Source organism: Mangifera indica, chromosome 11 (genome assembly GCF_011075055.1).
Source record: "Mangifera indica cultivar Alphonso chromosome 11, CATAS_Mindica_2.1, whole genome shotgun sequence".
NCBI classification, from domain to species: domain Eukaryota; kingdom Viridiplantae; phylum Streptophyta; class Magnoliopsida; order Sapindales; family Anacardiaceae; genus Mangifera; species Mangifera indica.
In genome coordinates this window covers 4,190,573-4,218,172 of record NC_058147.1, presented here as the reverse complement: position 1 = coordinate 4,218,172, position 27,600 = coordinate 4,190,573, and the positions used below count along the sequence as shown (strand labels likewise).

The window sequence follows — 27,600 nt, the reverse complement described above, 5'->3', positions numbered from 1 at the left end:
TTTCAAATAATAAATTGATAGATCAACCTATAAAAAATGTCTAATATAATCTAAGAGTTTAGACGATATCACAAACTTTATTATGATTGTCGTTTGGCCTAATCTATGGATATGATGGATCACATTGAATTTTACTTTGCTATTTTACCTAACCATCCACGCGCGCGCGCGCACGCGCACACACACACACACACACACACACACACACACACATATATATATATATATATATATATATATATATATTAACTAGTTTGATTTCCAAATAATATTTATTAAAAAGTGTAGTGGTCGACTGAAATGCATAATTCTTGAGGTTACAAATTCTTTCAACACTAATTGAATCAAAAATGAAAACAACGAATTGGAAGGTCTAAATTTGTAGTATAGACCATGTCAATCATAATATCAACAATGAATTCTTATCTGTTAGTTGAAACTAAATCAACAACTCAAATTTGGCTATTAACAATATAATTGCATTGATAATATGATCTTGTTTTTGGACTTGATATGACATGATTGATTTCTTTTATAGATAGGAGATGCGATAGACCAAAAAAACTTACAGAGGCTTGAAGAGATTCTACAAATGTGGAATGATTTTTTGTTTGTCTTTAAATTAAATTTAAGTAGGGAATAGTCTTTAAAATCAAATAAAAAAAATTGGGCTTCAGGATTTTTTTAATGACTGAAGCAGCCCAAGATCTCATGACGAGAACTGGGCCCCTTCAGTCAACAGCCCAGGTATTGCCTCGGCCGGTTCACTCAGTACAAGTGGCCAGGCAGAGGCTACTTCACCTAGGGATATCGCTTCTACGACGTCGTTCAGGAAAAGATAAGTGAAATCATTTGTCAAGTGCAACAGTAACAAAGAAATAAAACACCGACCAATAAATCTCAGCGATGGGGGTAATATCGAAAATAAACGACATCTCGCGGGTTAAATTCACAATATAAATACTTCACCGTGTTGTCTGACTCTGCATTCACGTACTACATCTTTCATTTCATTCCCCCCGACAGAAGCCATCGGAGAAGAAGCTTTCTGAAACGAAGAATAAAAGATTTAAATTCGGATCTCACATCATAAACCCTAGAAGTCTGAGTATTGGAGCCGCTTGATCTGATCAGGTACAAGCCTTTTCAGTCCTCAAACTCTATTGTCATCAATAAGTTGCAACAGTTCTCGCAAATTTCAAGAGGTAAGCAATAGATATATTGCATTTTGTATGATTTCTTTATCTCAAGTTTCTAAATCTTTAATTGTATATTCGCGCTTAAACCGGTGCGTTTGACTTTCTGAAAACTTTACTTCTTGGCTTCTTTTTGATCGCTTGGGAATTTCTTGATACGTGTTTTTTTTTTTTGACAATTTTATATTAAAGGAGTAATCATAGATTGAAGTTGTAATGTTCGTATCGTTAATACTTAACAAAAGGAAATTTCAGGTTTACATAATGAAAAAAATTATATTTAAGGATTCATCTTAGATTGAAGTTCTAATGTTCATATTGTTAATACTTAAATAAAAATGGAAAAAAAATTGAGCTTTTTTCTATTATCATCATTTGTCTTATTTCCTTTGTTTTTATTTAATTTCTCAGCTACCAAACTGAGCGTAACTGTAAATTAATATCGTGTTTCAATAAAATCTCAAATATGGTCTTAACAGTGGCTTACGCCTTGTGAGAACAGGCAATTTGGAGTGACGGAACATTTGATTCAATTTATTGTATTATGAAGTCTCAATATTTGATCAATATTGGTGGGAAAGCATGAACATCGTAAAAGGTGTTGCTGAACTCATTCGGAGAACATCCGGTGGCTCAACTGGGGAATCCTCTTTAGGGTCACAACATGAGAGGTTTGCTCCTCCTCCTCCAAAGATACGCTACAGGTAATTATAAATTCTTAACAAAAGTATAAGTTACTGATGCTTGTTTGTACTTAATAGTTTTAATGCTAAAATTCTTGAAGTAGATTTTTTTTATTGCCACCTGACATTGTCAATCTGGTTTGCTAAGAATTGTGAGAAGGTGATGTCATCCAGATCTTGATAAATTCATGTCTTTGGCTTAACTCTCTTTTGTGACAATTTTATAATGATTGCCTATAAACTGTCTTTATATTCAGCATTAATCCTGGAGGCCATACTTGGTATATGGGGGAATAGAGCTGTGTGCTCAAATATGCAGTCTCTTTTTCCATATTGTCTTACTGACACCAATATGAAAAAATTGTATGACACTTAAAATATGAAGTGTATTTCAGTTAATTAATGATGTATGATTTGATTTCCATATACTTAGTGGAATTGATACATTTATTCAAGTTATGACTTATTCAGTGAGAGGTTTGTTGTATTTCTTTTTTGTGTGATTAGACATTTGTTATTGCACACCAGCATTTGCGTGCTGATGATGGATAATGTTCTTTTGTTTTCAGCGGCTTTGTAGAATTCACTTATTGGATTGTCACGCTATTGTTTTTGTTTTGTTTTTTAACTTTGCAGTGAAGTAGGTGATCAAGCAGTACTAAATACTCTTTGGGAGAGGTATGAGAGCACTACTGATAAGGTATGCCAGGACTTTTTTATAAAATTTCTCCTACAGTTCAAAAATGTAAACTTGTCTAGCTTTTATAACATGTGGAAGATATATTTAAGAAACAAAGACAACTCTCATTAATTGTGTGAGAGGTTTCTCTTTCTACAAAATGCATTCAATGTGCTTTTTTTTGGTAGTTTACTCAAAAAAGGGGAAGGTATAAGGTAATCTGCTGGGAATAAAAATACAATCTGTAGTATATAATTACAATCCTTGAGAGTTTGTATTGAGTTTAATGGGAAGAGGTAAAAATAAAAAGGGGAACAAAGTATATAGAGAGGAGTTGTAAGCAAATTTAATGGTGTTCTACAACCTTAGCTGCTATCAAATTCTTCAATTTCAGATTTTGAAGGTCTTAAGTTTCATTTAAGGCTAGGTTGTAAATTTTTTCTTTTTCTTTTTTTTATGCTTTATTACTGTGAATTCAAAAGTTTTCCTAACAAGAAGAGAATAACACTGCATGCGTTGTTCTTTTGAAATTGAAAACTACTCAACTAGGATAAAACCATTTAAAATTTATTGCATCTGACGTTTTGCTTCATTTAAGAATCATTTTCCCAAACTCTGTTTATTTGCTTCTCCTGTACTTCATTGTATCAGCTTTTCATTGGGAGGTTCATTTTCCTTCTCTGTTATGATGGAAAAAATTAGTTCCATACACGAGTCTGCTATTAATGTTGTCCTCAACATTCAAGTATATATATGTTTTACTTTAATTGCTTACTCCCAAAATTCAAAGACTGCTCCCTTCTCCTCCCATAAAATTAATTGCATTGTTATTTTTCTTTAAACCTTGGATTTTGATTGGGACATGGTTTAATGACCTATGCCTACATATTTTCTGATCCCAAGAGTTACTGATTATAACAAGAGGTGGAAGAAATGGAAGATAGAAGAAATTATGATAGATGTACAGGGATTTTCTTCAGTTCCTCTCAACTGAAAAAAAAAAATCAACGTCAGTGAGTGAGATGTATCATGATTTATCCTTATATGATTAGAGTGGTCTCGAAGTATGTAGTTAGGGCACACATTATAGCCATTAAGAAAGCAAAAGTTTTGATTATTTCAATGTATTTTATTTTCAAGTGAAAAAACCACATTTTGCATTTGCCATAAAGTAAGCTTGTTATGTTGCTGCCCACTAAGTTAAAGATAGCTACACATGTAAGGTTTGGGTAGAAATGTTATTTTTGTGATATCCTCTGGTTAAGATTTTCCTATCTAGACTCAGCCTGCATCCTTTTTCTGATTCCTCTTTGTGTTGATTTCAATTTGCTGAGCTAGTTGTTGTGATGTTTGTTCTCATCACTTTTTGTTAAGCATAATTATTATATTCATACTAATACAAGTGTCTTTTGCCCTGTAATTCATTCAATTTTAGGTGGAAAAGAGAAAGATGTTTCATGTTTTTCTCAAGCAATTTCTTATTGTATTCAAGAACTGGGAACCGGTTAATAATCATCAGTTGTTGGAGGCTTCTTCAACAACTGTTCAACCCACAGAGGATTTGTTACATTATGATGATATAGTAGTTGGGTGCCTTTTTGGACATCCTGCTGAACTTATTTTGACATTAATTGAAGAGATTGCACGATTGACCGCATTTGTTGCTGAGTGTAAGTTCATATTTATTTTGTAATGTAGCTGATGGTTATAGACAGATTACTCTTTTGATAAAGTGCTTACAATAAATTATCTGCTACAGCAGAAGTTTCTTTGAATATTGTCCCTTTATTTGCTCTCTGTTTAAAGTTTCCTCAGTAGTCCTAATTGCAAGAATTCTTGGCAAAATGTCAATTGTTCATTTTGTAGTTGAATTTGAAATTTGGAATTGAAAAAATCTTTATCAGTTAAATCCCTTTAAGAGCCTGAGAGTATTGATTCCATTATTTACTATAATCTCTTCATCAGCAACATTTTTAAATTCATCAGAGTTAGTTCTTTTATCATTCTTCTATTCATGTAATTTTAATGTTTTAAAAATTACCCATCATTGCAGTTCCTCTTGCAACATTATAGGCAAAAAAAACCTCATCAAACCTCAGATTTTTGGGGATAGTAAATGTTTACTTGCAATGTCAACCTATTTTTTTATTAAGGTTTGATTATTAAATTTATTAAAGGCATTTTGTGGATTGTTGATTCTTTTGGAGTTTGACCTAAATTAATATTGTTGGGTTGAATACGGATATTTTTTATTAAAAGAGATGCACGCATTTTGTGACTTAATACTGTGAAGTATCATGAGATGGGGTTACTTTGTTTTGTATATTATTTCTTACGATTGTTTTTTCTCCTATTTTTTTATGCCAAGTTCTTCAGTTGTAGTAAAATTTGCCCTTATTGATTGATGCTAGACTTACGAGAGTCTTCCACAAGCTGCAATAGCACTTCCGAAGCTCTTCTTGTGTTGGATGCTATGAATATTGTAATCCGTTCAATGCATAATTGCAGAGTTTTTGGCTATTATGGTGGGATTCAGAAGCTTACTGCCTTGATGAAAGGTAGGATTTTTATCACCTTTTGCCCTGTAGATATTGACATTCTTTGATTTTAGTGGTTCGGATTACTGATAAAAGATATTTTGTTTACTTGTGATTAGATTTTGGGATTTACCTTTGTTAACGCTTAAACACTGATATTGGGCATTTACTTGTCAGCTTTTGCTTTAATGTCTCATGTTATTTAACATGGTGTCATGGTTGATTTGGTCATGCAATCTTATCTTCAAATTGTTCTATCATATAAATCAAATTATATTTTGTTTGTTATTATGATTCAATGATAGGTTGTGGTTATGTTTGTCCATGTGCTAGTGCTTGTGAGAGGAGTTGGAATTTAAATATTATTGTAGGGCTGTATCTGTTCGATTAAGCTTTTAGGTCAGTAGGTTACTTATGACTCTCTGGACCTTGGAAACTGATATCCAAGTTTCCTCTGACATTATTGTTTTTTCATAGTACCTCAATTTATTATCATGTTTCTTAAATGCCTGTTAAATCATCTGAATTGTTGTAACGTTCTGTGATCCTTCTTTACAAATGTAAGTGTTCTGATTTTTGATTTCTTAATTTTATCCATGTTTTAAACATTATTATGGGTCTATTAGTAGCTAAAATATGTGTTCATATTTTCCTTTTTTACATTTTTGTTTTGGTTTATTTCAGGTGTTGTTATACAACTCAAAACAATAGCTGGTGCACTCTCTGCTGATGAAAGTTTTTCTAATCTTATAGTAGAGAAGACTAGAGTTTTACAGAAAATACTTGTATATGTGGTATCAATAATGTGTAGCTTTATTGATTTGAATTCAAATGTAAATGAGAAGGTGCAGTTATACAGTAACACCATAGAGTTTTCTATTCTGAGGCAAGGTGCTTCTTCAAGTGATTCTTCTAAAAGTTTAGATGTTCCGTTGTCTGAAGCAAGGCTAAATTGGCATAAGAAAGCTGTTGTGTCTGTGATGGAAGCTGGTGGCCTTAATTGGTTAGTAGGTAAGGTAGGAAATTTTAGTTTCTATTTTCATTTATTAAACTGGTTATGCATACAGAAAATTTATCTCTGCATAGCAGTGGCATCATCTTGTAAATTACAATTTTTAATATTTTCTGCCTTTGATTGTTACTCACTTTGCCTTGTGGAAATAATTGTTGTACTGAAAATTTACTTCTGAAGATTCAAATGCCTAGAGGGTAAATATTAAATCATTAGACATTTATTTGTATTCTCTTTTTTTTTAATTTGTATTTTTTTGTCCAAGATAATTTCACATGGGACAATGAGTTGGACTTTAGACTAGAAGGTGACCTTGATCAAATTCCAACCTTGACTAGACTTCTTTGAATATTAAGATGGATTTCAAGCTTCCTAAGACTAGTACCCTTGATTTTTTTCTCGGGAGATTTTCAATAGTTGACTTAAAAACTATAGATGCATTTCCTTGTGTTTCATTTCTTAAATTTAACTGAAGTGTCACTTCCTGGAAATGATTATTCTTTTGCAATTATTCTTTATTTCTTTTTCATTTTCCTCAATTATTGAATTTTTGATCAAATCATTGACAGAAGCTTTATATGTATTGCAGAGCTATTGCGTGTCATCAGAAGGCTGAGTATGAAAGAACTGCAGACAGATATGTCACTCCAGTATTTGACTTTGAGAACCCTTCGTTTAGCTTTATCAGAGAATCCAAGGGGTCAAAATCATTTTAAAAGCATTGGTGGGCTTGAAGTTCTATTGGATGGCCTTGGACTACCATCCACTAATGTTCTACTAATGGAAAATGACACTCAGGTGGATATGAAAAGGTGTATAAATTTAATCCTTAAGCTTGCATCACATGGTTAATTATGCCTTGTTATTGTGTAGATTGTGAGCAAACATAGCACATTTACTGATTGACATACTGAAATTAATTCCTTGAACAATGCTGCCTTTACAGTTAAATAGTTGTTGAAGCTGATGAAATGATTGAACTCTCTGAAAGTGTTTGTCTGAAAATTCAAAATTCAGAAGTCTAACTTACCAAAATTTTGCAATTAAACATAATTTCTTCATGGTTTGAGGAGCTATATCTGAAAACACCTCAACTTGTGAGCCCATGTTGATTCCAAACTAATCCAGTGGGGTATGCTTCCTGAATTTGAGACCATTTGGAGACTCCAGTGGAGTTGATTTGTTGCCAATATGGATAGTTAAACTATTTATTGTAGCTGTTGCCAATGGCAGAATTTTAATTTTTAATTTTTTTGTAGTCTATTCTTTTTCCTCTAATGGAACATTCTAATGGCTTTGTTTTCGTTTATGCTTCTATTTAGGTTACACTTTTGACTTTACTTTTTCCCTCTTGACATGTATAACCTTTTTTTTACTCATTCTAATACACTGTTTTAAATTTTATGCAGAGTTGACAATCCCTTTCGACAAATTTTACAGCTCCATGTTCTTTCTCTGGAGGTTCTTAGAGATGCAGCGTATCCTTTGTATTTTAGCATTTTATCGAATTTAAGAAACTTACTTTTATGCTTCTAAAGAACTCATTTGACTACTGAAATTTTTATTTTCATGCTTTTTGGAATTAGTTAAGTGCATGTTGTACTCTTGCTGCTTGCTTCATGCAATAAATGTATGTTCTGTTTGGCTAAGCTTTCACTTTAATGCTCAGTCTTTGTCCCTAGTTTACTATCAGTGTTATAAATTTTGCTTTACCAATTAGTGATACCCTTAACTAGTATTCAGCTTTGGGAATTTGAACAATTTGCAGTTTCTTTGTGAAAATGGAAGAGTTCATAAATTTGCAAATAGTTTTTGTTCACTTGCTTTCATGGTTCAAGAATACAAGCAGCAGAGAAAGGACTTGCATGTGCAAGATGATTTTCAGATGTTTGTTTTTGACTCCAAGGACGTGAAAAGGCGCATAACAGAGCCTTCTGTTCTTTCAGAAAATGCTTCTTATTCTCAACTTTGGAGTGATTATGTTGTCAAGTTGAGTGGAGTTCTTTGTTCTTTCCTAACAACAGACGATGTTAAATCTCATTTTGGCCAAGGAGCCACTAGTCGAGTTGGCATACCTGTTTCTTCTTCAGTTTACTGTGACCTTTCAATTAAATGGGTCATGAGGGTTCTGCTTACAGTTTTTCCATGCATCAAGGCTTGTTCAAATGAAAATGAATTGCCAAGTCATTTAAGGTGAAGCTTTATAAATATTTTTGTTGAGGAATCTATGGTAGCTTTGATAAGGTTCCTGCTTGCTTAACATTCATCTTTCTTGTTTGTCTTGGCTTCTCCTTTTCTTTATTCTTTTTACCTTTATCGTTAATTTTTTTCTGCAGGATCTTTGTCACTACCGTGCAGCACTGTGTTCTTGATGCATTTAGGAGAGTGCTTGTTTCATTTCCTGCTTCACTAGAAGTATTCCGGGAGGAGGGAATATGGGATCTTATTTTCTCTGAGAATTTTTTCTATTTTGAGCCAACTTTAGAGGAATTTTATGGTGATGGGTATTCTACGTCCAATAGTTCACACAGTCATGTAAAGTCTGCTGGAGTTGAAGTTCTTCAACTGGAAGTAATTTCATTCGTTGAATTTGCTGCAACTTCTATTGGGATTGTTCATAACTTGGTATGTTCTTTTTTCATTCACAAAATATCCTTTCTTCAATAAGCTTTATATGATAAATTTCATTTTTTATTTATCATGGATGTAGATTTAATCTGCACATTGAAGTATGATTAATTTCTCAAAGCTTAATTTGCTAGATCAAATTTAATTTAAGAACTTGTCACATGGTTTCGAACAAATACAATAATACATGTGGATTTAACTTTGGACTCTTTATTATTTGTAATAATTTAATTGATGTGATATGAAGATGTAAATAGAGGAGGTTGGGTTTAACCTGATTTTGATGTCATCTTGAAACATTATCTGTTCCATAAATTTAAGCTTACTGGAACAAATTCTGCGACATTATTTGATTTTTAATAGCTCATAATAAGTTGAGATTAAAGTGGGGACCTTAAAATGAATTTTTGGTTTGCTAGGATAAGAGGTGAACTTCGACAAGGAAAGCAAGACAATTGTTGATATAAGTTTGTCTTAGAACAAGAAAAGTGTTCATGTTATATTATACTTTGTAAAGTGTGGTCAATTGGCTGCAAAATTGTCACATACCTGTCTAGTTTGATTGATTATATTTAATCAAATTATTTCTAACATCACTACTAAGTGGAATATTCCTTGCCACAGGCTATCTACATGTGTAGTATCATTTTTCTATTTTGAGGAGGCATAATTCCATCTCTCCTTTCATATATCATAAGGAACATGATTACTTTGTGAAACAAATTTTTCCATTTGAGTAAATTGAACCACACTTTTCCATTATATAAAAAGGAAATTTATACCATGAATTCAGACCTAAACAATTAAGAACCTGTACAAATAGGAAAAAGAATTGAGAAAGGAATCACAATGAAAGACAATCAATACAATCCTAAAAAAGGGATATTCTCCAATCAAACCAAAACAACCAATATTTGATTGATCCATCCTCAATGAAGTTTTGGTCTATTCTTACATGCTTTCTCCTGTCTTGTATGCATGATAATGGTTGTGCGCGTCTGTAATGATGAGCATCGTTGTCAAAGCTTCTACTGTTGTTTTTTGAAGTAATTTCCAAGGGTGCATTTCTCATATCATCGTAGTTGCTTACCCTTGTGTTTATTGAAGCTAAATGTGCGATCATCTTTTCCTGAGATTTTTGCTTACTTTATTTTCTCTTTTTTCTGGCAGCCGGAATTGTCTGCTTTATTAGATGCCCTTGAACAATGTGCATGTAATCCTGAGATTGCTGGTGTTCTTGCAAAGACTCTTCTTCGCATATTACAGCTTTCAGCCGAGAAAACTATCACTTCCTTTAAAACACTTGATGCAGTTCCCCGAGTGCTTAAAGTTGCTTGCATTCAGGCCGAAGAATCTAGGAGGTCTGGCAATAGAAGTCCTTTTCATCGTTATCAGATATCTGATTCTTTTGAGACAGCTCAGAGCTGGCATCGATGCATGGAAACATGCATGGACCTCTTTATGAAGTTCTGGTCAATAGCAGATGATGCAAGAAGTTTGGTTTTGCATAGTTCATCATGTATTGACTGCTTGTTTGTTTTATTTTGGGAGGGAAGTTTGAGAAATAATGTGCTCAAGTATATTATTGACCTCATGAAGGTATTTGTTGTAACAAGTATACTTTTATATTTAGCATATGATCAACATGCTGTTGCAACAAGATATGCCCATTCTTTGTCCATGTTTTCAGATCGTGCCATTGACTGATGAAGACCAGACAGCAAAGTTGCAATTATGTTCAAAGTATTTAGAAATGTTTACTCATATTAAGGAACGGGAGAAAGGTTTTGCAGCATTGTCAATTGATCTTTTGGTTGGAATGAGAGATATGATCTCTACTGATCGATTGGTATATATCCTGCTATTGTTTTGCCTACTACAAGCTGGCTTTTTTGAGATTTAGGTTTTTCTATGTCTAACTGAGTGTCTGTTCTTTCAGTATTATCAGACTTTGTTTCGTGATGGAGAGTGTTTTTTGCATGTTGTCTCTTTGCTAAATGGTAATCTTGATGAAGCAAATGGAGAAAAGTTGGTTATAAACGTCCTTCAAACACTCACATGTCTCCTTGCAAGTAATGATGCCTCGAAGGTATGTGCTGCTCTTTTGGTTGGATGGTTATCCTGTTATTATTTCTCAGATTACTGAATGTTTCTTTTGTTTGATTGTCTTTCAAAGGTTTAACTGGTTGGATATAACTTGTCAGGATGCAGTTCATTATTTTTCTTTGCTGGTTATTTAAACTGTCATCGAAAATTGGAAACTGATTCAGGGTGTTCAACATTTTCTTCCTAATTGAATGTGATATAAATTTTGGGAGAACCATACCTAAAAAACTAGTTGTTGAGATTGGAGAATCCAAAGTTATATAAACCCTACCCCACTAGCCCATACTTATTAATATGAGATCCAAGTCTCAAACCTTACACTTGGGATCCTAACATACCATCATACTTTGCAGCCCTGACGTCCATATAGACTGAATATTTGCTAGTACTTTGCTAATCTCGGGCAAACGCTGCAATGTCGATGTTACTACCTCTGGTGCACGATTGCAACTGAAAGATGTAATGGTGGCTTTGAGATCAAATGATATGAACCTTCAGACAACCATACCTCAAAAGTTAGCTGTTGAGATTGAAAAACCCAAAATTATATAAACCCCACATCAAAAGCTTATACTTTCCGATGTGTGATTTAAGTCTTATATTTTACATTTAGGATTATAAAAGAATGATTTAATATTGCTTTAGCATGCAGTAGTAGCCTTCAATCTTCTTTGGAGTGGAAGGGTAACGATAAATTTGCTTATACTATTTTATCTGCAGTTTTTGGCTGGGTTAAGACCTTTTGCTGTCATTTGCATTATTTATTGGAATTTGTTACAAAAGTTTTAGTTGTGTTTTGGGTGATGTTTCATATTGTATCCTTTAGATTTGAGTACAAGTCGTGGCTGACCAACGTAAACATAGAGGAGAATTGTGGAAGGGAATTTATTAACCTTTATGACTCAATGGGTTATGACTTTGTTGGGTTGAATTGAATTAGAATTTTAAGAATTTGAAGTCCTATTTATAAGGCATTTAGGTGTTTACTGTTATTTTATTTGGATGGTTGGTTAAGGGATTTAATGTAGGGGTTGCGCAGAGTATTATTGACTCATATCAAACTTATTTATGTCTTGATGTTTGATCTGTAAACTTCAAAGTGCCTGTTCTGACATTGTTCGATGACTTCTTTTAGATGGGTTAGGTTTTGCAAAGAAGCTAAAATTGTTTGGTCTGTCCATGTACATTCGACTTTTTACTTACAAATAAAATTTTTGCTTCTGCAAAAAGGAAGAATGCCAAGATTGTATGGAATAAGAAGTGTTAGCTTTTTCTCAATGAATAGGAAGTTAGAAACATCTGGTTTTTACTTTTTGAAAAAAGAGTTAATGATGCTAATTTGTGGTGTAAAGCTCATCTTTATGTGTCGCTTAGGGCTTCAGTTGCAATGGAGTTTCAAGATTCTTATTTTATTATTTTGTTTTTTTTATTTAACTTAGGCATGAGTTTGGACTTTTCTCTGTGTTTATAAGCTGAGATTTTTTTCAAGGAGGGGCTGATTCAATTTTGCGATGGAATGCATTCTTGATTGTATTGTTTAAATGTGACCATTCCTATCAGGGTTTACTTTTCAAATTGATCTATCTGTTCACTTCTGTAAATCTTATAACTATTATTAATGCTGATTATACAGTTTCTTATTAAAAATAAAAACGTTCCATTATTAAGTTGATATAATTGGTTTTACAAGTTTAGGTATCCATAGCTTTACTGCTGGCTGTTCCTAGTTTTTTGCAGCTTGTTCACCTTTTCTACATGTTTTTCATTTAATCAATGGATTTTACTTTTTATTTTTCTTTCCAAAAAAATACATGTTTGGTAGTTTTCTATAGTTGGTCTTACAGTTGTTAGTCTTACGTGGTGCTCTTTCAATTATATTTCTTTTCATTTTCATTTTTGTTGCACCATGCCATTTTCTATCCATTTTAATTATTGACTAACTAATTTAGTATTGCAGGCTGCATTTAGAGCTCTTGTTGGCAAGGGTTATCAGACATTGCAAAATTTGCTACTGGACTTTTGCCAATGGCACCCAAGCGAAGGGCTTTTAAATGCTCTGCTAGATATGCTTGTTGATGGAAAGTTTGATATTAAGAAAAACCCTTTTGTGCAGGTGACTTTTTCTCTAGAAAATTCTTTACTGTTAGCATAAGTTTTCATTTATCAAATAACATACTCTTATTAACTTGTCTGTTCCTGTTTCTTTTGATATGTTCTTAATTCATTCTAAGTGTTGTCTAACCTTGGCTGTGTCATTGACTGCTGTGTTCTTGCTTCTCACATAATTTTCTTCCTCTGTTTCGACTCAGAATGAAGATGTGATCATAGTCTATCTGAGTGTTTTACAGAAGGTTGGTAATTCCTATCCCATGGATTGTTGGCTTCTCTTTATCCCTAATTTTGTCTGAATTCTGCACTTCTTTGTTTTTCACACTGTGAATTACTTTGTTTTTCATTGTTTTATATATCATTACTTGCTGTTTTGTGATTGGGCAGAGCAGTGACTCGTTGCGGCATTACGGGCTTAATGTGTTTCAGCAATTGCTCAGGGATTCCATTTCTAATCGAGCTTCATGTGACAGAGCTGGAATGCTTCACTTTCTGCTTGATTGGTTTCCTCAAGAAGATAATGATAACATTATTTTGCAAATTGCCCAATTGATTCAGGTTATAGGTGGGCATAGCATATCTGGGAAGGATATCCGCAAAATATTTGCACTCCTTCGAAGTGAGAAAATAGGCATGCAACAAGAGTATTGCTCACTATTGTTGAGCAGTATTTTGTCAATGCTAAATGAGAAGGGACCAACTGCCTTTTTTGATCTCAATGGAAGTGATTCTGTAAGTACATATACTTCATCTATGACAATTTATGGGTGAACTATTCTTGTTTAAGACTATGAAACCTACCATAATAAAGTTATATTCAAGTTTCAGAGCATCTTAAAGAATTAGCAACATTGTAAACAAATGCAAGTGAGAATTGTTTATGGTATTTAGTTTATCAAACAGTCAGAAAGTGAGGGCATGGAAGTTGAATTCATAATAAATTTTTTTCTTGCTTATGTTAGGAGAAATATTGTCTGATGTATTAAAGTACTTCTTATAATTTTTATACGTAATCCAGAGCACATTAGTGTTTATGGGATATGTTACCAGATCCATAATTCTGTGTTTATTTCTCACTCCAAACAAAGAGTTGGACATTTTGAATTTCTTCCTTTCTTTCAAGTTGAATTGGCATGTCTTTTGTCTCCTTTTCATGTATTAGTTGCTTCAGGTGGAGACAGTGACAAATTGTCTTTCTTGTAGCTAATAGTCCATCTTTTCTGTACTCTTGTAGGGGATCATTATCAGAACACCTTTACAGTGGCCTCTCAATAAGGGTTTCTCATTTTCTTGTTGGCTTAGGCTGGAAAACTTACCCAGAAGTGGAACCATGGGCCTTTTTAGTTTTCTTACTGATAATGGAAGAGGATGTTTGGCGGTTCTTTCAAAAGACAAGCTTATATATGAGGTATATTACAAATTTGTGCTCAGGAATTTCCTCATGGTGATTTGTTTATATCCATACTGAGGATGCATTTCATTGAATCATTCTAATAAAGTAAATTTATTACATCAACTTGTCCTTTTTTTTTCAAGCTGTTATAATTTATTCTGATTTAACTTACTGTTATTTTTTCATGTCTTTTCCAGTCGGTAAATCTAAAGCGACAGTGTGTTCAGCTGCATGTTAATCTAGAGGGAAAGAAATGGCATTTTCTTTGTTTAACTCATAGTGTTGGAAGAGCATTTTCTGGGGGTAGCCTATTGAGGTGCTATGTTGATGGTGATCTTGTTTCATCTGAAAGATGCAGGTCCTATGCTATTTCTGGCTTTTATCTACTATTCATTGTTTTTTAGGCTAGAAAGTTTTCAAGATTAATATAAATCTTCAAATGGATAGAACTTCTCTGACATTTGATCTCTTACGGTTCAGTTATGCGAAAGTGAATGAATTATTAACAAGCTGCTCAATTGGCACAAGACCTAAAATCACACCGAATGAAAGAGATAGTGCCCCTGACTTCATACAGGATTCATTTCCTTTTCATGGTCAGATTGGTCCTGTTTATTTGTTCAATGATGCCATATCTTCAGAGCAAGTGCAGGGTATCTTTTCTCTAGGGCCAAGCTACATGTACTCATTCCTAGATAATGAGGCTTCACCTTTTTATGATAACCCATTACCAAGCGGGATTCTTGATGCTAAAGATGGACTTGCATCAAAAATTGTCTTTGGAATCAATGCACAGGTTCTCTCTCATTCTGAAAGAAAAAAAATGATGTTCTAAATTTGATTTATTCTCTGAGCAAACTCTAAGAAGTTGGGTTTCCTTTTCAGGCAAGTAGTGGTAGAAAACTGTTCAATGTCTCACACATATTGGATCTTGCATCAGATAAGAGTTTATTTGAAGCAACTGTGATGGTTGGTGCACAATTATGTTCCCGTCGCTTGCTTCAGCAGATAATCTATTGTGTGGGAGGTGTATCTGTTTTTTTCCCTCTCATTGCTCAGTCAGATAGGTATGAAAATGAAGAAAGTGGATTCTTTGAGAATACATTGCTAATGCCTGTCCCAAAAGAGCGTCTAACAGCTGAGGTTATTGAGCTTATAGCATCTGTCTTAGATGATAATTTATCAAATCAACAACAAATGCATCTTCTTTCCGGATTTTCAGTGCTGGGTTTTTTGTTTCAATCAGTTCCACCTCAACAACTCAATTTAGAAACACTTTCAGCATTGAAACATCTATTTTCCGTCATATCAAACTGTGGTATGTAACATGAACTTCCCTGTCAGTTTTAATGGAGATGCGAATTTTAATCTTCATCTTTTGTTTGTGTTTTTCCATGTCTTTTCTGTTTTCCTAATATTCTGATTAACTTTTGAATGAACATAATGTAACTTTTAGTTTCTTTCTTAGAGTATTTTTGTTTCTCCTTCAGGTTTAGCCGAGCTCCTTGTGAAAGAGGTCATATCAAGCATTTTTCTTAATCCTCTTATCTGGCTCTACACAGCTTACAAGGTGCAGCGAGAACTGTACATGTTTCTTATTCAGCAATTTGATAATGATCCTAGGTTGCTTAAGAGTTTTTGTAGGCTTCCTCGTGTTATTGATATAATACGCCAATATTACTGGGATACTGCTAAATCTCGATGTGCTATTGGGAGCAAGCCTCTTTTGCATCCTATTACCAAACATGTTATTGGAGAGAGACCTAGTAGAGAAGAAATACATAAAATTCGTCTTCTTTTACTAAGTCTTGGTGAAATGAGCTTGAGGTATGGTATACTTAAACATTGAACTTTTTTTTTTTTTTAATTGTTAAAATAATTTTTTTGATATGGCAGCTTTGCATTTTCTTTTCGATTTTTAATGTTTTATTGAAATGTCATGTGGTATATGCAGGCAGAACATTGCAGGAGCTGATATAAAGGCTCTTATAGCCTTTTTTGAAACAAGTCAGGATATGGCATGCATTGAGGATGCTTTACATATGATTATTCGTGCTATTTCTCAAAAACAAGTGCTTGTTTGTTTCCTTGAACAAGTCAATTTGGTTGGTGGCTGTCAAATTTTTGTTAATCTTCTTCAAAGGTATGTCTCCTATGTTTGGATTTAATGCATCATTTTTCCTTGAAGCATGGCGAAGACCATGTTTGTCTTTTCAAGTTCTAGAATAGCTTTACTTTTTCAATATCTATATACAGGAGTCTACTGAGTATAAACATAACACCAAATAGCACTGAGGGGATAAAATCTATGCAAATTAACATGTATGAAATGGCTATATTCAAAAACCTGAAATCCTAGTGCTTGTCACCCCTCAAACAAATTGAGTAGCTCCAATTGAGTTGGACAATAAATGGGGAATTATCGTGGAATTACTTCTTTATATTAAACTAACATATTGGATTTCCATCATTTGAACAGGGAATACGAACCTGTCAGATTGCTGGGCTTACAATTTCTAGGAAGACTTTTGGTTGGTATACCGTCTGAGAAGAAGGGGCCAAGGTTTTTCAATCTTGCTGTTGGAAGATCCAAATTTCTTTCAGAGGTCAACAAGAAAATCAATTTAAGGATGCAACCTATTTTCTCAGCTATGTCTGATAGGCTGTTCAGATTTCAGCAGACAGACAATTTGTGTGCCTCTTTGTTTGATGTTCTTCTTGGTGGTGCTAGCCCTAAACAGGTTATTAATGAAATATGAGTTGCATTAGTTTTCTCATTTCATTGAGCATATTATTTAGCTTCCTAACTGTGGTGTTGGATAACAATTCCATGTGAAATTTGTTTTTGAAGTCCTTTCATTCAAAATTGATATCTGTAGGTGTTGCAAAAATATAACCAGGTTGACAGGCATCGAAGCAAAGGAAATGACTCCCACTTTTTCCTTCCTCAAATTTTGGTTCTGATTTTTAGATTCTTAGCTGGCTGTAAGGATGCATCAGTGAGAATGAAAATAATGGGTGATCTACTTGATCTTCTTGATTCAAACCCTTCAAATGTTGAAGCTCTCATGGTATGAATACTTATTATTAACGTTTATTGTACACGTGTAGTTATTGGACTACTATCTGACCAACAAATGTTGTATATAGGAACATGGTTGGAATGCCTGGTTAGCAGCTTCTATAAAGCTTGAGGTGTTAAAAGGCTACAAACCTGAGTCACCTAGGCTAGATGACAATGAGACTAATGAACAAACATTTGTAAGGAGTTTATTCTGTGTTGTTCTTGGTCACTATATGTATTCGGTAAAAGGAGGCTGGCAACAGTTGGAGGAGACAGTTAACTTCCTTCTGATGCACTATGAGCAAGTATGTTTATTTCTCTGTACTGTAAATAACTATTTGTCATTTACTCTTTTTTCTTATCTGTTTAACAATCCAAGGTAACTCGACATCTTCCTCACACAGGAAGGCATCTCATACTGGTATTTTCTCCATGATATTTATGAAGACTTGATTAGGAGGCTGACAGACTTATCATCTGGGGAGAATATTTTTATATTGCAACCATGTCGGGACAATACATTATTTCTTCTACGACTTGTTGATGAAATGCTAATCTCTGATATTGATCATAAACTTCTGGTATCCACCTGATCTCTGAAATTTTTTCTGGGTCCTTGATTGCCTTTAGCCATCTTTGAAAAAATTCATCTTATGTGGTTGTGAACTTATGATCATATGACTTTTTATAGGCACACTGTTTTTATCAAATTTGCTTTCCTCCATATCTTACTTAGATCATTCCCTAGATAGGGAAAGTCATTTTATTTTTGTTCTTGGATTGTGACTGAATGCAACACCATTCAAGTTTTAAATCTGTGATGAGAAGGCCTGAGTAGTCATTTGATGACTTGTGTTATGAAGGGTTTATTTGGCAGATGCAATAATATGGGCATAAATTGCATTTAAATGATTGGATTTATTACTTCTAATGCATTATGCTAGATTTCAAGAAAGTGTGACTTTCTTTTATTATATAATTTTATTTGGTTTTTTGCTTGTACTCATTTACATGTTTCAACTTTTTGTATTTTGATACTACATAAATCTAGCAGTTGTAATAATATTGTGGGTGTGAGATGCCTTTTGCTTGAATGAAGTATTGACTGTACCTAGCAGGTTGAGATTTCCTTCATTTATTGTGCTTATCAATATTGCTTGCTTGTGTTGGTACTTAGTTCCTCTTGTGGAAACATCTGGTATTGTAGTGACATGTTAATTTCTTGGCTGCTATGCATGCACCCAATGGTATGCCTTAGTTTTTAGTTTTTGAATGCAATGAATAGGCTTTTAATTTCATGTTTACATACTCTCTTATCAGTCACTGAATGGAATTGCTTTATTGCCCAAGTCTCTTATAAGCCAATGAGATAAAGTGACAGTTTTTTGTTTGTCTTTCTTGCAGTTTCCAGCAAATATCTCTTGTTTTTCTCTGGATTCCTTAGAAATAGACGGTGTGACTGATTTTAGCTCTGCATTATATGAGGCTTTGCAGGGTGAAGCTGATGGTCAAGCATCTAGGTACTACCAACTTTTTTTGTTTTTTGGTTGTGTTGTGATGTTATAAAATCTATGTTAATGTTTATACCATAAATCTGTTCTGTAATTTGTTCTGAACTAGGTCTATGTTCTCTTTTGGTTCACTAGGTTTGATAATTTGAACTCTCTCTCGCCAAAGGCCTGTATCTGCTGTCAGTCTTAAGTACTGCCACTTTGGTTTTGATTTGTGAACTAATGAAGTTGGCTACCGAGATGAATGTATATATTTATGCTATCTGTCTGTTAACTTCTCTGAAATTCAATCTGCTTTTTCTATTTTGCTTTGAACGCATGGCTGTTTGTGTAGTCACTGAAAAGTTTTCTTGTTGCTTCCTTTTTTCCCTTTAATATTCTGGTTTCTGTTCTATGATTAGTTAAATTATTGAATGAGTGAGATACATATAAATATTTATGCTATCTGTTATTATCTGGAATTAAATCTGCTTTGCTTTAAAAAAAGAAAAAAGAAAATGGAAGTGAAATAATTAATTTGAAAGCTTGTCAACTTCAAAGATTTTACAAGTATTGATAATTATTCATGGTTGCAGGCAGCCAATCACAAGTGAAGCTGTCGTAGTCGATCACAAGTGGTGGAATATATATGATAATTTATGGGTCATCATTAGTGAGATGAATGGGAAGGGACCAAGTAAGATGCTACCCAAATCATCAGCATTAGTGACCCCGTCAATTGGCCAAAGAGCGCGTGGCTTGGTAGAATCACTGAACATTCCTGCTGCTGAAATGGCTGCAGTTGTTGTATCTGGAGGGATTGGGAGTGCATTGGGTGGAAAACCCAACAAAAACGTGGACAAAGCCATGCTATTGAGAGGAGAGAGGTGCCCAAGAATTGTATTTCGACTTGTAGTCCTATATCTTTGCCATGCTTCTCTGGAAAGAGCTTCACGATGTGTCCAACAGGTTGTTCCACTATTGCCTTCTCTTCTTCCTGCCGATGATGAGCAAAGCAAGAGTAGATTGCAGATTTTTATTTGGTACTACTTCTTTACACATTTGATTAATGTCTGTATATTTTGTGCATATTGATGTTATACAGCTTGGCTTACTACAATTTCTTAGATAGGTGTTTTGTTTCCCTTCATTCCAGCATTTGCCATAAATATTTGACTGTTCTTTAATATTTTTCCAGGGCTCTGCTAGCTGTGAGATCCAAGTTTGGTACTTTGGATGATGGTGCACGTTTTCATGTTATTGCACACTTAATTCGAGAGATAGTCAGTTGTGGGAAATCAATGCTTGCTACTACCATTGTGGGTAGAGATGAGTCTGAGTTGAGCAGCAACATAAAAGAAACAAGCTCCATTTGGAATCTAATTCAGAAGGATCGAGTGCTTGCGGCAGTATGCTTCGCATTTTAATTTGGTTTCTTTATGTGTATTTATTTTTGTTATATGCTGAAGATTTTTGTGCTAATAGGCAAATTTTTTGCACAAAAATGAAAATAAATATCTAGTATAATACAGGGAAGGTGATATGTCATCTAACTGTGTTTTTGTGGAGAACCTTCCCTGTAAATGCATTACATAGTGTCGATCCAAGGTGACTTGGATAAATGACTGGGATGCAGTCATAGTTTTAAGACTATCCATACTCTCCATATCTGGTTCAATATTAACAATGTACTGAAAATACTAATGAAGATCTTACATCTGCATTGAATGTGTCTCTGCCCTTATTGTTGCAAATCTTGTTTTGGATTACTATGATACAGTATGGAGGTTGCTTACCTTTGCTAGCATCTAGTATAAGATAGTTGTTAATTGATGTGTCCAGATTGTGTTTCTTTTCTTTCTGTCTAATTTTTTTGATTAATATTCAACCTCTCTTTTTCATTTTTCAGGTTTCTGATGAGGCAAAATATGTAAAGACATTAAAATTGGACCGCAACAGGCAGTTGCATGAGCTTCGTGCTAGGGTGGATGAAAATTCCTCTATAGAATTAAGTAGTGCAAAATCTTTTGAAGATGAGATACAAAGTGGCTTGAATGCTATTCTTGCTTCAGATGATTTCAGAAGAGCTTCATTCCAGCTTATTCACGAGGAGGAGCAGCAAAACGTCGCCGTATGTGTATAAGTTTCTTTTTTGTTGGGCATCCTAATTTTTTACTCTTTGATATAGCCTCAGGCTAGTTTTTCTTCTTGAATTCATAGAGTTTTTATCTTCTGCTGCAACAATCATTTTTTGTTGATAGGAAAAATGGATACATATGTTCCGTGCTTTAATTGATGAAAGGGGTCCATGGTCTGCTGATCCTTTTCCAAATCATTCTGTAATTCATTGGAAACTGGACAAGACAGAAGATGCATGGCGGCGTAGACCAAAGTTACGGCAGAATTATCATTTTGATGAAAAACTGTGTCATCCAGCATCCAACACTCCTATTGATGAGGCCACTGTTCCTATTAATGAAAACAAATCCAGTTCTGTTGGGCATATCCCTGAGCAAATGAAGCGGTTTCTACTTAAAGGAATACGCCAAATAACTGATGAAGAGACCTCAGAACCCAGTGAGAGTGATACTGAACCAAGTGGGCAGAAGGTCTCTGTCCCAGAGAATCCCTTGGACAGTCAGTGGTCAGAACAAATTAAAGGTAGCTGTGATCCCAAGGACATTGTTGACAGGAAAGATTCTTCCTCCTCTTCACCAGAGATGGAAACTAGTGAGGTACTTCTGACCTTTAATTGTGAGACTGCAGTTAAAATACAATAATGTATATCTTAATGTTAGGCTTGCCGTTTCAGGTTCTTTTATCGGTTCGATGTGTTCTGGTAACGCCAAAGAGAAAATTGGCCGGACATTTGGCTGTCATGAAGACAGTTCTACATTTTTTTGGTGAGTTTTTGGTTGAAGGTACTGGAGGGTCATCTGTTTTCAAGGACTTCCATGGTTCTAGCAGTTCTGATTTAAACAAGTCTGAAAAGCAGAAATTTCTTAAATGGCCTGAGTATATTGATTTAAATTCTGAGAAAGGGCTTCCAACCGATAATGCAGAGGCAGAAAACTTGAATCTGAAATCATTAAAAAATGTTAAGCGTCACCGAAGATGGAATATTGGAAAGGTTGGGAAAGTATTTTTGTATATGAATTTAATTTGTATGTTCTACACAAAGTCTAACTCAATCTTATTGATTCTGCTGATTATAGATAAGAGCTGTGCACTGGACACGGTATTTGCTTAGATACACTGCGATAGAGGTTTTCTTCAGTGATTCAGTTGCTCCTATATTTTTGAACTTTGCTTCACAGAGGGAGGCTAAAGAGGTTGGAACCTTGATGGTTTCTCTCAGAAATGAAATATTACTCCCTAAAGGAAGTAATAGGGACAAGAGCGGAGCTATCTCCTTTGTTGATAGGCGTGTAGCACTAGAAATGGCAGAAACAGCTAAGGAGAGATGGAGGAGAAGGGATATAACAAACTTTGAATATTTGATGATTCTTAACACTCTTGCGGGAAGATCTTATAATGACTTAACACAATATCCCGTCTTTCCTTGGGTTTTGGCTGACTATTCTTCAGACGTTCTTGATTTTAATAAATCTTCAACCTTTCGCGATCTTTCCAAACCTGTGGGAGCATTAGATTCAAAGCGATTTGAGGTTAGAATTATTTGTTTTTAGTTTATTGAATTACATAATAAATGTGATTTCTTTGGATTAGTTTTTCGCTAATAAAAGCATTTGCTTACCTATATAGGTGTTTGAAGACAGATATCGTAGTTTCTGTGATCCTGATATACCTAGGTAATCTTCAGACCCGTTTTGAATTTTGTAAAATTTCTCTGGTATATAATTTAACTTGATTTCTATCATGTCCAATATACTTGTTTTCTTTTGTGCAGTTTTTACTATGGGTCTCATTACTCGAGCATGGGGATCGTGCTTTATTACCTTCTTAGATTAGAACCATTCACATCTCTTCACCGTAATTTGCAGGTACTCTTTTCTTAGAATTGTAATAATGAGTCCCTTTTTTGGCACAATATGTGGCATGTTATAATGCAATGCATGTGCAGGTAACTATCTTTATCTTTGTAACATTTACAGTAAAAATCAACATGTAAATCAACATCTGACCTTTTTTCCTTTTTCTGTTAAGTTTTAAAAAACTTTCGCTATTTTGATTTCTTGTTTTGTTATTTGAGTACAGTGTGTGTGTGTGTATATATACACATGAAAAAAATTTCCTATTAATTGAGCTGTAGGTGTGTAGCTTTTTATTTCTATGTTTTCTGGCCTAAGAAAAAACAAAATAATCTCTCTCTTTATGAAGACCAAATAACTGAACTACTATCGATATTGAAGGCACTTGAAAGATTTTACATTGGATATAAAAGTACAATCTAGATAATTGCATGCTTGTGTACTGTATTTATTTATATGAACTTTGATACTTAAATTAAATTTCAAGGATTAAGGATATGAGACTCATATGCTTCTGTACCTTTTAAATTTCAAGTGCTAGTTTTTCATTTTTATATATTGTTTAAAATAAAAAGAAAAGATTTATTGATGATGGGTGTTGTATATGCAAAAAAGAAAATATTTGCCATTGAATCAACAGGTTTTCTCTGAAAAATTAGTATGAGCTAGCGTTTTGACTTAATTAATCCTCGTCTATTCAAGATGGTGACATATTGATCTTAAGGTCCATGTAGTTTCAGTATGCTTTTCTAATTTTCATTCTAGCATATTGCTTAAGTGGCGTGTTTTTAATTGGTATTTCAAAAGCATAACTATGCTGTTGCTGGTTAGGGAGGTAAATTTGACCATGCGGATCGTCTTTTCCAAAGCATTGAAGGTACATACAGGAATTGCCTCACTAATACAAGTGATGTGAAAGAGTTAATCCCTGAGTTCTTTTACATTCCAGAGTTTCTTGTTAATTCAAACTCTTATCATCTTGGAGTGAAACAAGATGGAGAACCTATTGGTGATGTTGGTCTCCCTCCCTGGGCCAAGGTATTGGTAGTTACTTTATGCATCTCTCAGTTAAGAATGCATTGAGGACAATATCTTATTCAGAACCATTTCTTTTGTTTTTGAGTTTGTAATTTATTTATCTAGATAGGATGTATAGTAGTTTGGAACTGATTTATTGCAACTAGATGCTCCTTTGTAACTGCTTTGTTATTTTTACTTCTCATTGTTTGTGTAGGGCTCACCCGAAGTATTTATAAATAGAAACAGGGAAGCACTTGAAAGTGAATATGTTAGCTCAAATCTTCACCACTGGATTGATCTGGTTTTCGGTTACAAGCAACGTGGAAAACCAGCAGTTGAGGTATCCTTTGATGATTAATGTTTGATTGGATGGTCTGTAAGTTATTGTAAATTGGGTATTGATTGTTAGTTTCAACAACTTACTTAGATGTTGAACGAAAATTGGATTACAGGCTGCAAACATCTTTTACTATCTAACTTATGAAGGTGCTGTTGATCTGGATACCATGGAAGATGAGTTGCAAAGATCAGCTATAGAAGACCAAATTGCCAATTTTGGCCAGACGCCCATCCAGGTTTTCCGTAAGAAACATCCTAGAAGAGGGCCACCAATTCCAATTGCTCATCCCTTGAAATTTGCTCCTAGTTCCATTAATTTGACTTCCATCATTAGTAGTACAAGTACTCAACCATCAGCTTTTGTGTATGTTGGTATGCTGGATTCAACCATTGTTCTTCTGAACCAGGGGCTTACCTTGTCAGTTAAGATGTGGCTGACAACACAATTGCAGTATGGTGGAAGCCTTACCTTCTCTGGTTCCCAGGTCAGTTTTGTAGTTTGTTCACTGGATCTTATCATCATAATTTTGAATTATCTTTCTGATAGAAATATTTTCTAAGTGCACACTTTTTTTAAACAATTTGTGTCTGGATCCTGATATTCTATTATTAATACAACTTGCAAACTGTTGCAGGATCCTTTCTTTGGAATTGGTTCTGACATTCTTTCTCCCCGTAATATTGGGAGCCCATTAGCTGAGAGTTTTGAAGTTGGAGCACAATGCTTTGCAACAATGCAAACTCCATTAGAGAATTTTTTGATTTCATGTGGGAACTGGGAGAACAGTTTTCAAGTAATATCTTTGAATGATGGAAAAATAGTGCAAAGCATACGACAACATAAAGATGTTGTCAGCTGTGTTGCAGGTACTTTCTATTTGTAAAGGTTCCCTCAAAGAAGTGTGAACACCAATTGGCTTTGTGGATTATTTGAATGTTTTCAATGGTGTTGACTTTGGAATTAATAGTATAGGGCCTATATCAAAGGCAAAGTGTTGCATGTGCTTATTTACTCAGTTGATGTGAATCCTTCAGGACCACCTACTAGGGATATTGTATCCCACGTATTTCTTGACTGGTATAAGGTCTGACAATAACTTCCATTTTCAAATCAGGTGCACAGTTTGAGGGATTGGGTGTGTACATTATTTGAATTTTGGCTGTGGTGTCTTAGGCATTCGTAGTGTAGAGAATGCACTCTCATCAAAGAGGGAGTGTTATACTTACTGAATGTGAACTGCTTGGAACCATCTACTTGGATATATATCCCATTGAGTTCTTTACTTTTATAAGTTGTAAGGTCACAATAATCCCTACTTTGTATTGAGTGGTGAAAAGTTTGAGGGATTTTTGTTATTAAAATAAAAAATGGTTATGCATCTGTTTAGCTATTGCACTGATGTGGGAAGGGGAAATGTAAGGACCTGTGAATCACTTGTAAGCAATGTGGCATTGTTATATTGATGTGTTTATTTCATGTTGCTGAATTTCCTTTAAGTAATTATCTGTTTCCTTGTGGAAGTTATGTTCTTAATGCTTAATCTCTTAAAATGGAATTTGTTTCAGTGACTGCTGATGGAAGTGTGCTGGCAACTGGAAGTTATGACACAACTGTAATGGTGTGGGAGGTTCATCGTTCCAGAGCCTCAGAAAAGAAGGTTCGAAACACACAGATAGAACTACCCCGTAAAGATTATGTCATCGTGGAAACTCCCTTCCACATTCTCTGTGGGCATGATGACATAATTACGTGCTTATATGTTAGTGTGGAGCTTGATATAATTATCAGTGGGTCGAAAGATGGAACTTGTGTATTCCATACCCTGCGGGAGGGAAGATACGTGAGATCATTACATCACCCATCTGGCATTGCATTGACAAAACTTGTTGCCTCTTCACATGGACGGATTGTTTTTTATGGTGATGATGATCTCAGTCTGCACCTATTTTCTATTAATGGGAAGCATCTTGCTACTTCAGAGTCCAATGGCCGCCTCAACTGTGTTGCACTCAGTGCATGTGGTGAGTTTTTGGTTTGTGCTGGTGACCAAGGACAAATAGTTGTCCGGTCTATGAATACACTTGAGGTTGTGCACAAGTATGGCGGAATTGGAAAGATAATTACATCTCTGGCTGTGACTCCAGAAGAATGCTTCTTAGCTGGGACCAAAGATGGATGCCTTCTGATCTATTCTATAGACAACCCTCAACGTAGAACTACTCTTCCTCGGAACGTCAAAGTCAAAGCTTCTGGGGCAGGATAGATCTTGATTCCATAAAAGGAGCTATGAAATTGGCATTTTCAACCTCAGGTATATCTGCTGCACTTAATTTTGGAACTGTTTTGCCTGAAATGAAGAAAATGATTGTTTTATACGTTGGAAGAGCATATTTTCAAACAATGAAATTATGTGTATCCATTTCGGATACATAAATATGTGCACATTTATATGTGTCATCACATGATTGATTAATTTTGAATTAAGGATAAAATAATATCTACTCATGTGATGACAAATATAAGTATGTATATATTTATATATCCAAAGTGGGTATGTATAATAATTCTCATTTTCAAATGCACAGGTTCTGATTGAACATAACATTGAAAGATTTCTTTGCCATTTCAATCTTACTAAGCATCTTAATGGCTGGGGGTTTTGCGTTGACATTGTAATGAGCTTTGTGTGTTAAAACCAGACTCATGATTGCTGGGTTCTAATTTTCTCCTGCTGGAAACCTTATTAGAGCTGAAAGAGCGGAATTTTCAGACGCCTGGACTCTCCATCAAGAATTATTCTTTTTGAACTTGATCATACTGAGAGGTTTTTCCTGAGGTTCACTTTGACAGATGTGAAGCAGAGGAACTTCATTGTCCGATATACATACAGCTTGAATAATTTGGAAGGTGCAGTTTTTTCTTTTATTTTATTTTTTTTCTGTTCAACATAATTTGGTAGACAATTGCTACGTTGATTAAATTCTTAAGTTTCATCCTCTTTATAGTGGGCAGAGTTAGGATTCAGAATCAGGTATTAACACATACATGTACATTGTAATCTTGTAAGGTCAGTAGAAAATGTTGTGTATTAACTATAACATCATCATTACCGTAATAACAGATAATTGATTAGAAATTTTCTTTTGTTGTTATTTCTATCAATTACTTGTACTGATGGGCGATTGTGCCTCGTCTAAAGTAAATGGCATTTGTTTTTTGGCCCTTATTTCCTTCCTTTTCTTACGATGCCATATTTGTGGGCAGATTTTTCGCCGAAGTGTTTTCTAGTATTATACAAGCAGCTACTTAATAATCTGTCAATTTACATGACCATGGGCCGTGTCGGCCGAC

The 27,600-nt window shown here is 34.4% G+C and overlaps 1 protein-coding gene across 8 annotated transcripts; it reads left to right on the top strand.

Moving 5' to 3' along the window:
- Window positions 1–981: 981 nt before the first annotated feature.
- Window positions 982–27,385, top strand: LOC123230076 (BEACH domain-containing protein B). Of its 8 annotated transcripts, none has more exons than XM_044656185.1 (41): window positions 982–1,205; window positions 1,699–1,900; window positions 2,516–2,579; window positions 3,994–4,228; window positions 4,970–5,116; window positions 5,780–6,106; window positions 6,697–6,919; window positions 7,517–7,585; window positions 7,851–8,300; window positions 8,444–8,732; window positions 9,906–10,334; window positions 10,426–10,584; window positions 10,675–10,824; window positions 12,799–12,954; window positions 13,151–13,192; window positions 13,338–13,682; window positions 14,185–14,358; window positions 14,541–14,701; window positions 14,824–15,139; window positions 15,229–15,661; window positions 15,834–16,170; window positions 16,298–16,486; window positions 16,823–17,084; window positions 17,223–17,414; window positions 17,494–17,712; window positions 17,812–17,988; window positions 18,812–18,927; window positions 19,494–19,940; window positions 20,096–20,306; window positions 20,807–21,028; window positions 21,159–21,632; window positions 21,710–22,027; window positions 22,113–22,565; window positions 22,663–22,709; window positions 22,808–22,901; window positions 23,721–23,927; window positions 24,124–24,249; window positions 24,362–24,733; window positions 24,884–25,115; window positions 25,815–26,560; window positions 26,997–27,385. In XM_044656185.1, the coding sequence occupies exons 2-40, from the start codon at window positions 1,779–1,781 to the stop codon at window positions 26,510–26,512; spliced, it is 9,684 nt and encodes a 3,227-aa protein (XP_044512120.1). In that variant the 5' UTR covers window positions 982–1,205; window positions 1,699–1,778; the 3' UTR covers window positions 26,513–26,560; window positions 26,997–27,385. The 8 variants fall into 8 exon arrangements, with proteins under 8 accessions (XP_044512120.1, XP_044512119.1, XP_044512115.1 ...); XM_044656184.1 differs by having other exon boundaries at window positions 26,835–27,385; XM_044656180.1 differs by having other exon boundaries at window positions 983–1,205; window positions 1,747–1,900; window positions 26,949–27,385.
- The last annotated feature ends 215 nt before the right edge of the window (window positions 27,386–27,600 follow it).

Bases quoted from the DNA above. Each gene is read 5' to 3' on its own strand.
- LOC123230076 (XM_044656185.1), top strand. From the start codon at position 1,779: ATGAACATCGTAAAAGGTGTTGCTGAACTCATTCGGAGAACATCCGGT. The intron at 1,901-2,515 runs GTAATTATAAAT...TTAACTTTGCAG, and splicing joins CCTCCAAAGATACGCTACAG to TGAAGTAGGTGATCAAGCAG. The intron at 21,633-21,709 runs GTACTTCTGACC...TTGCCGTTTCAG, and splicing joins CAGAGATGGAAACTAGTGAG to GTTCTTTTATCGGTTCGATG.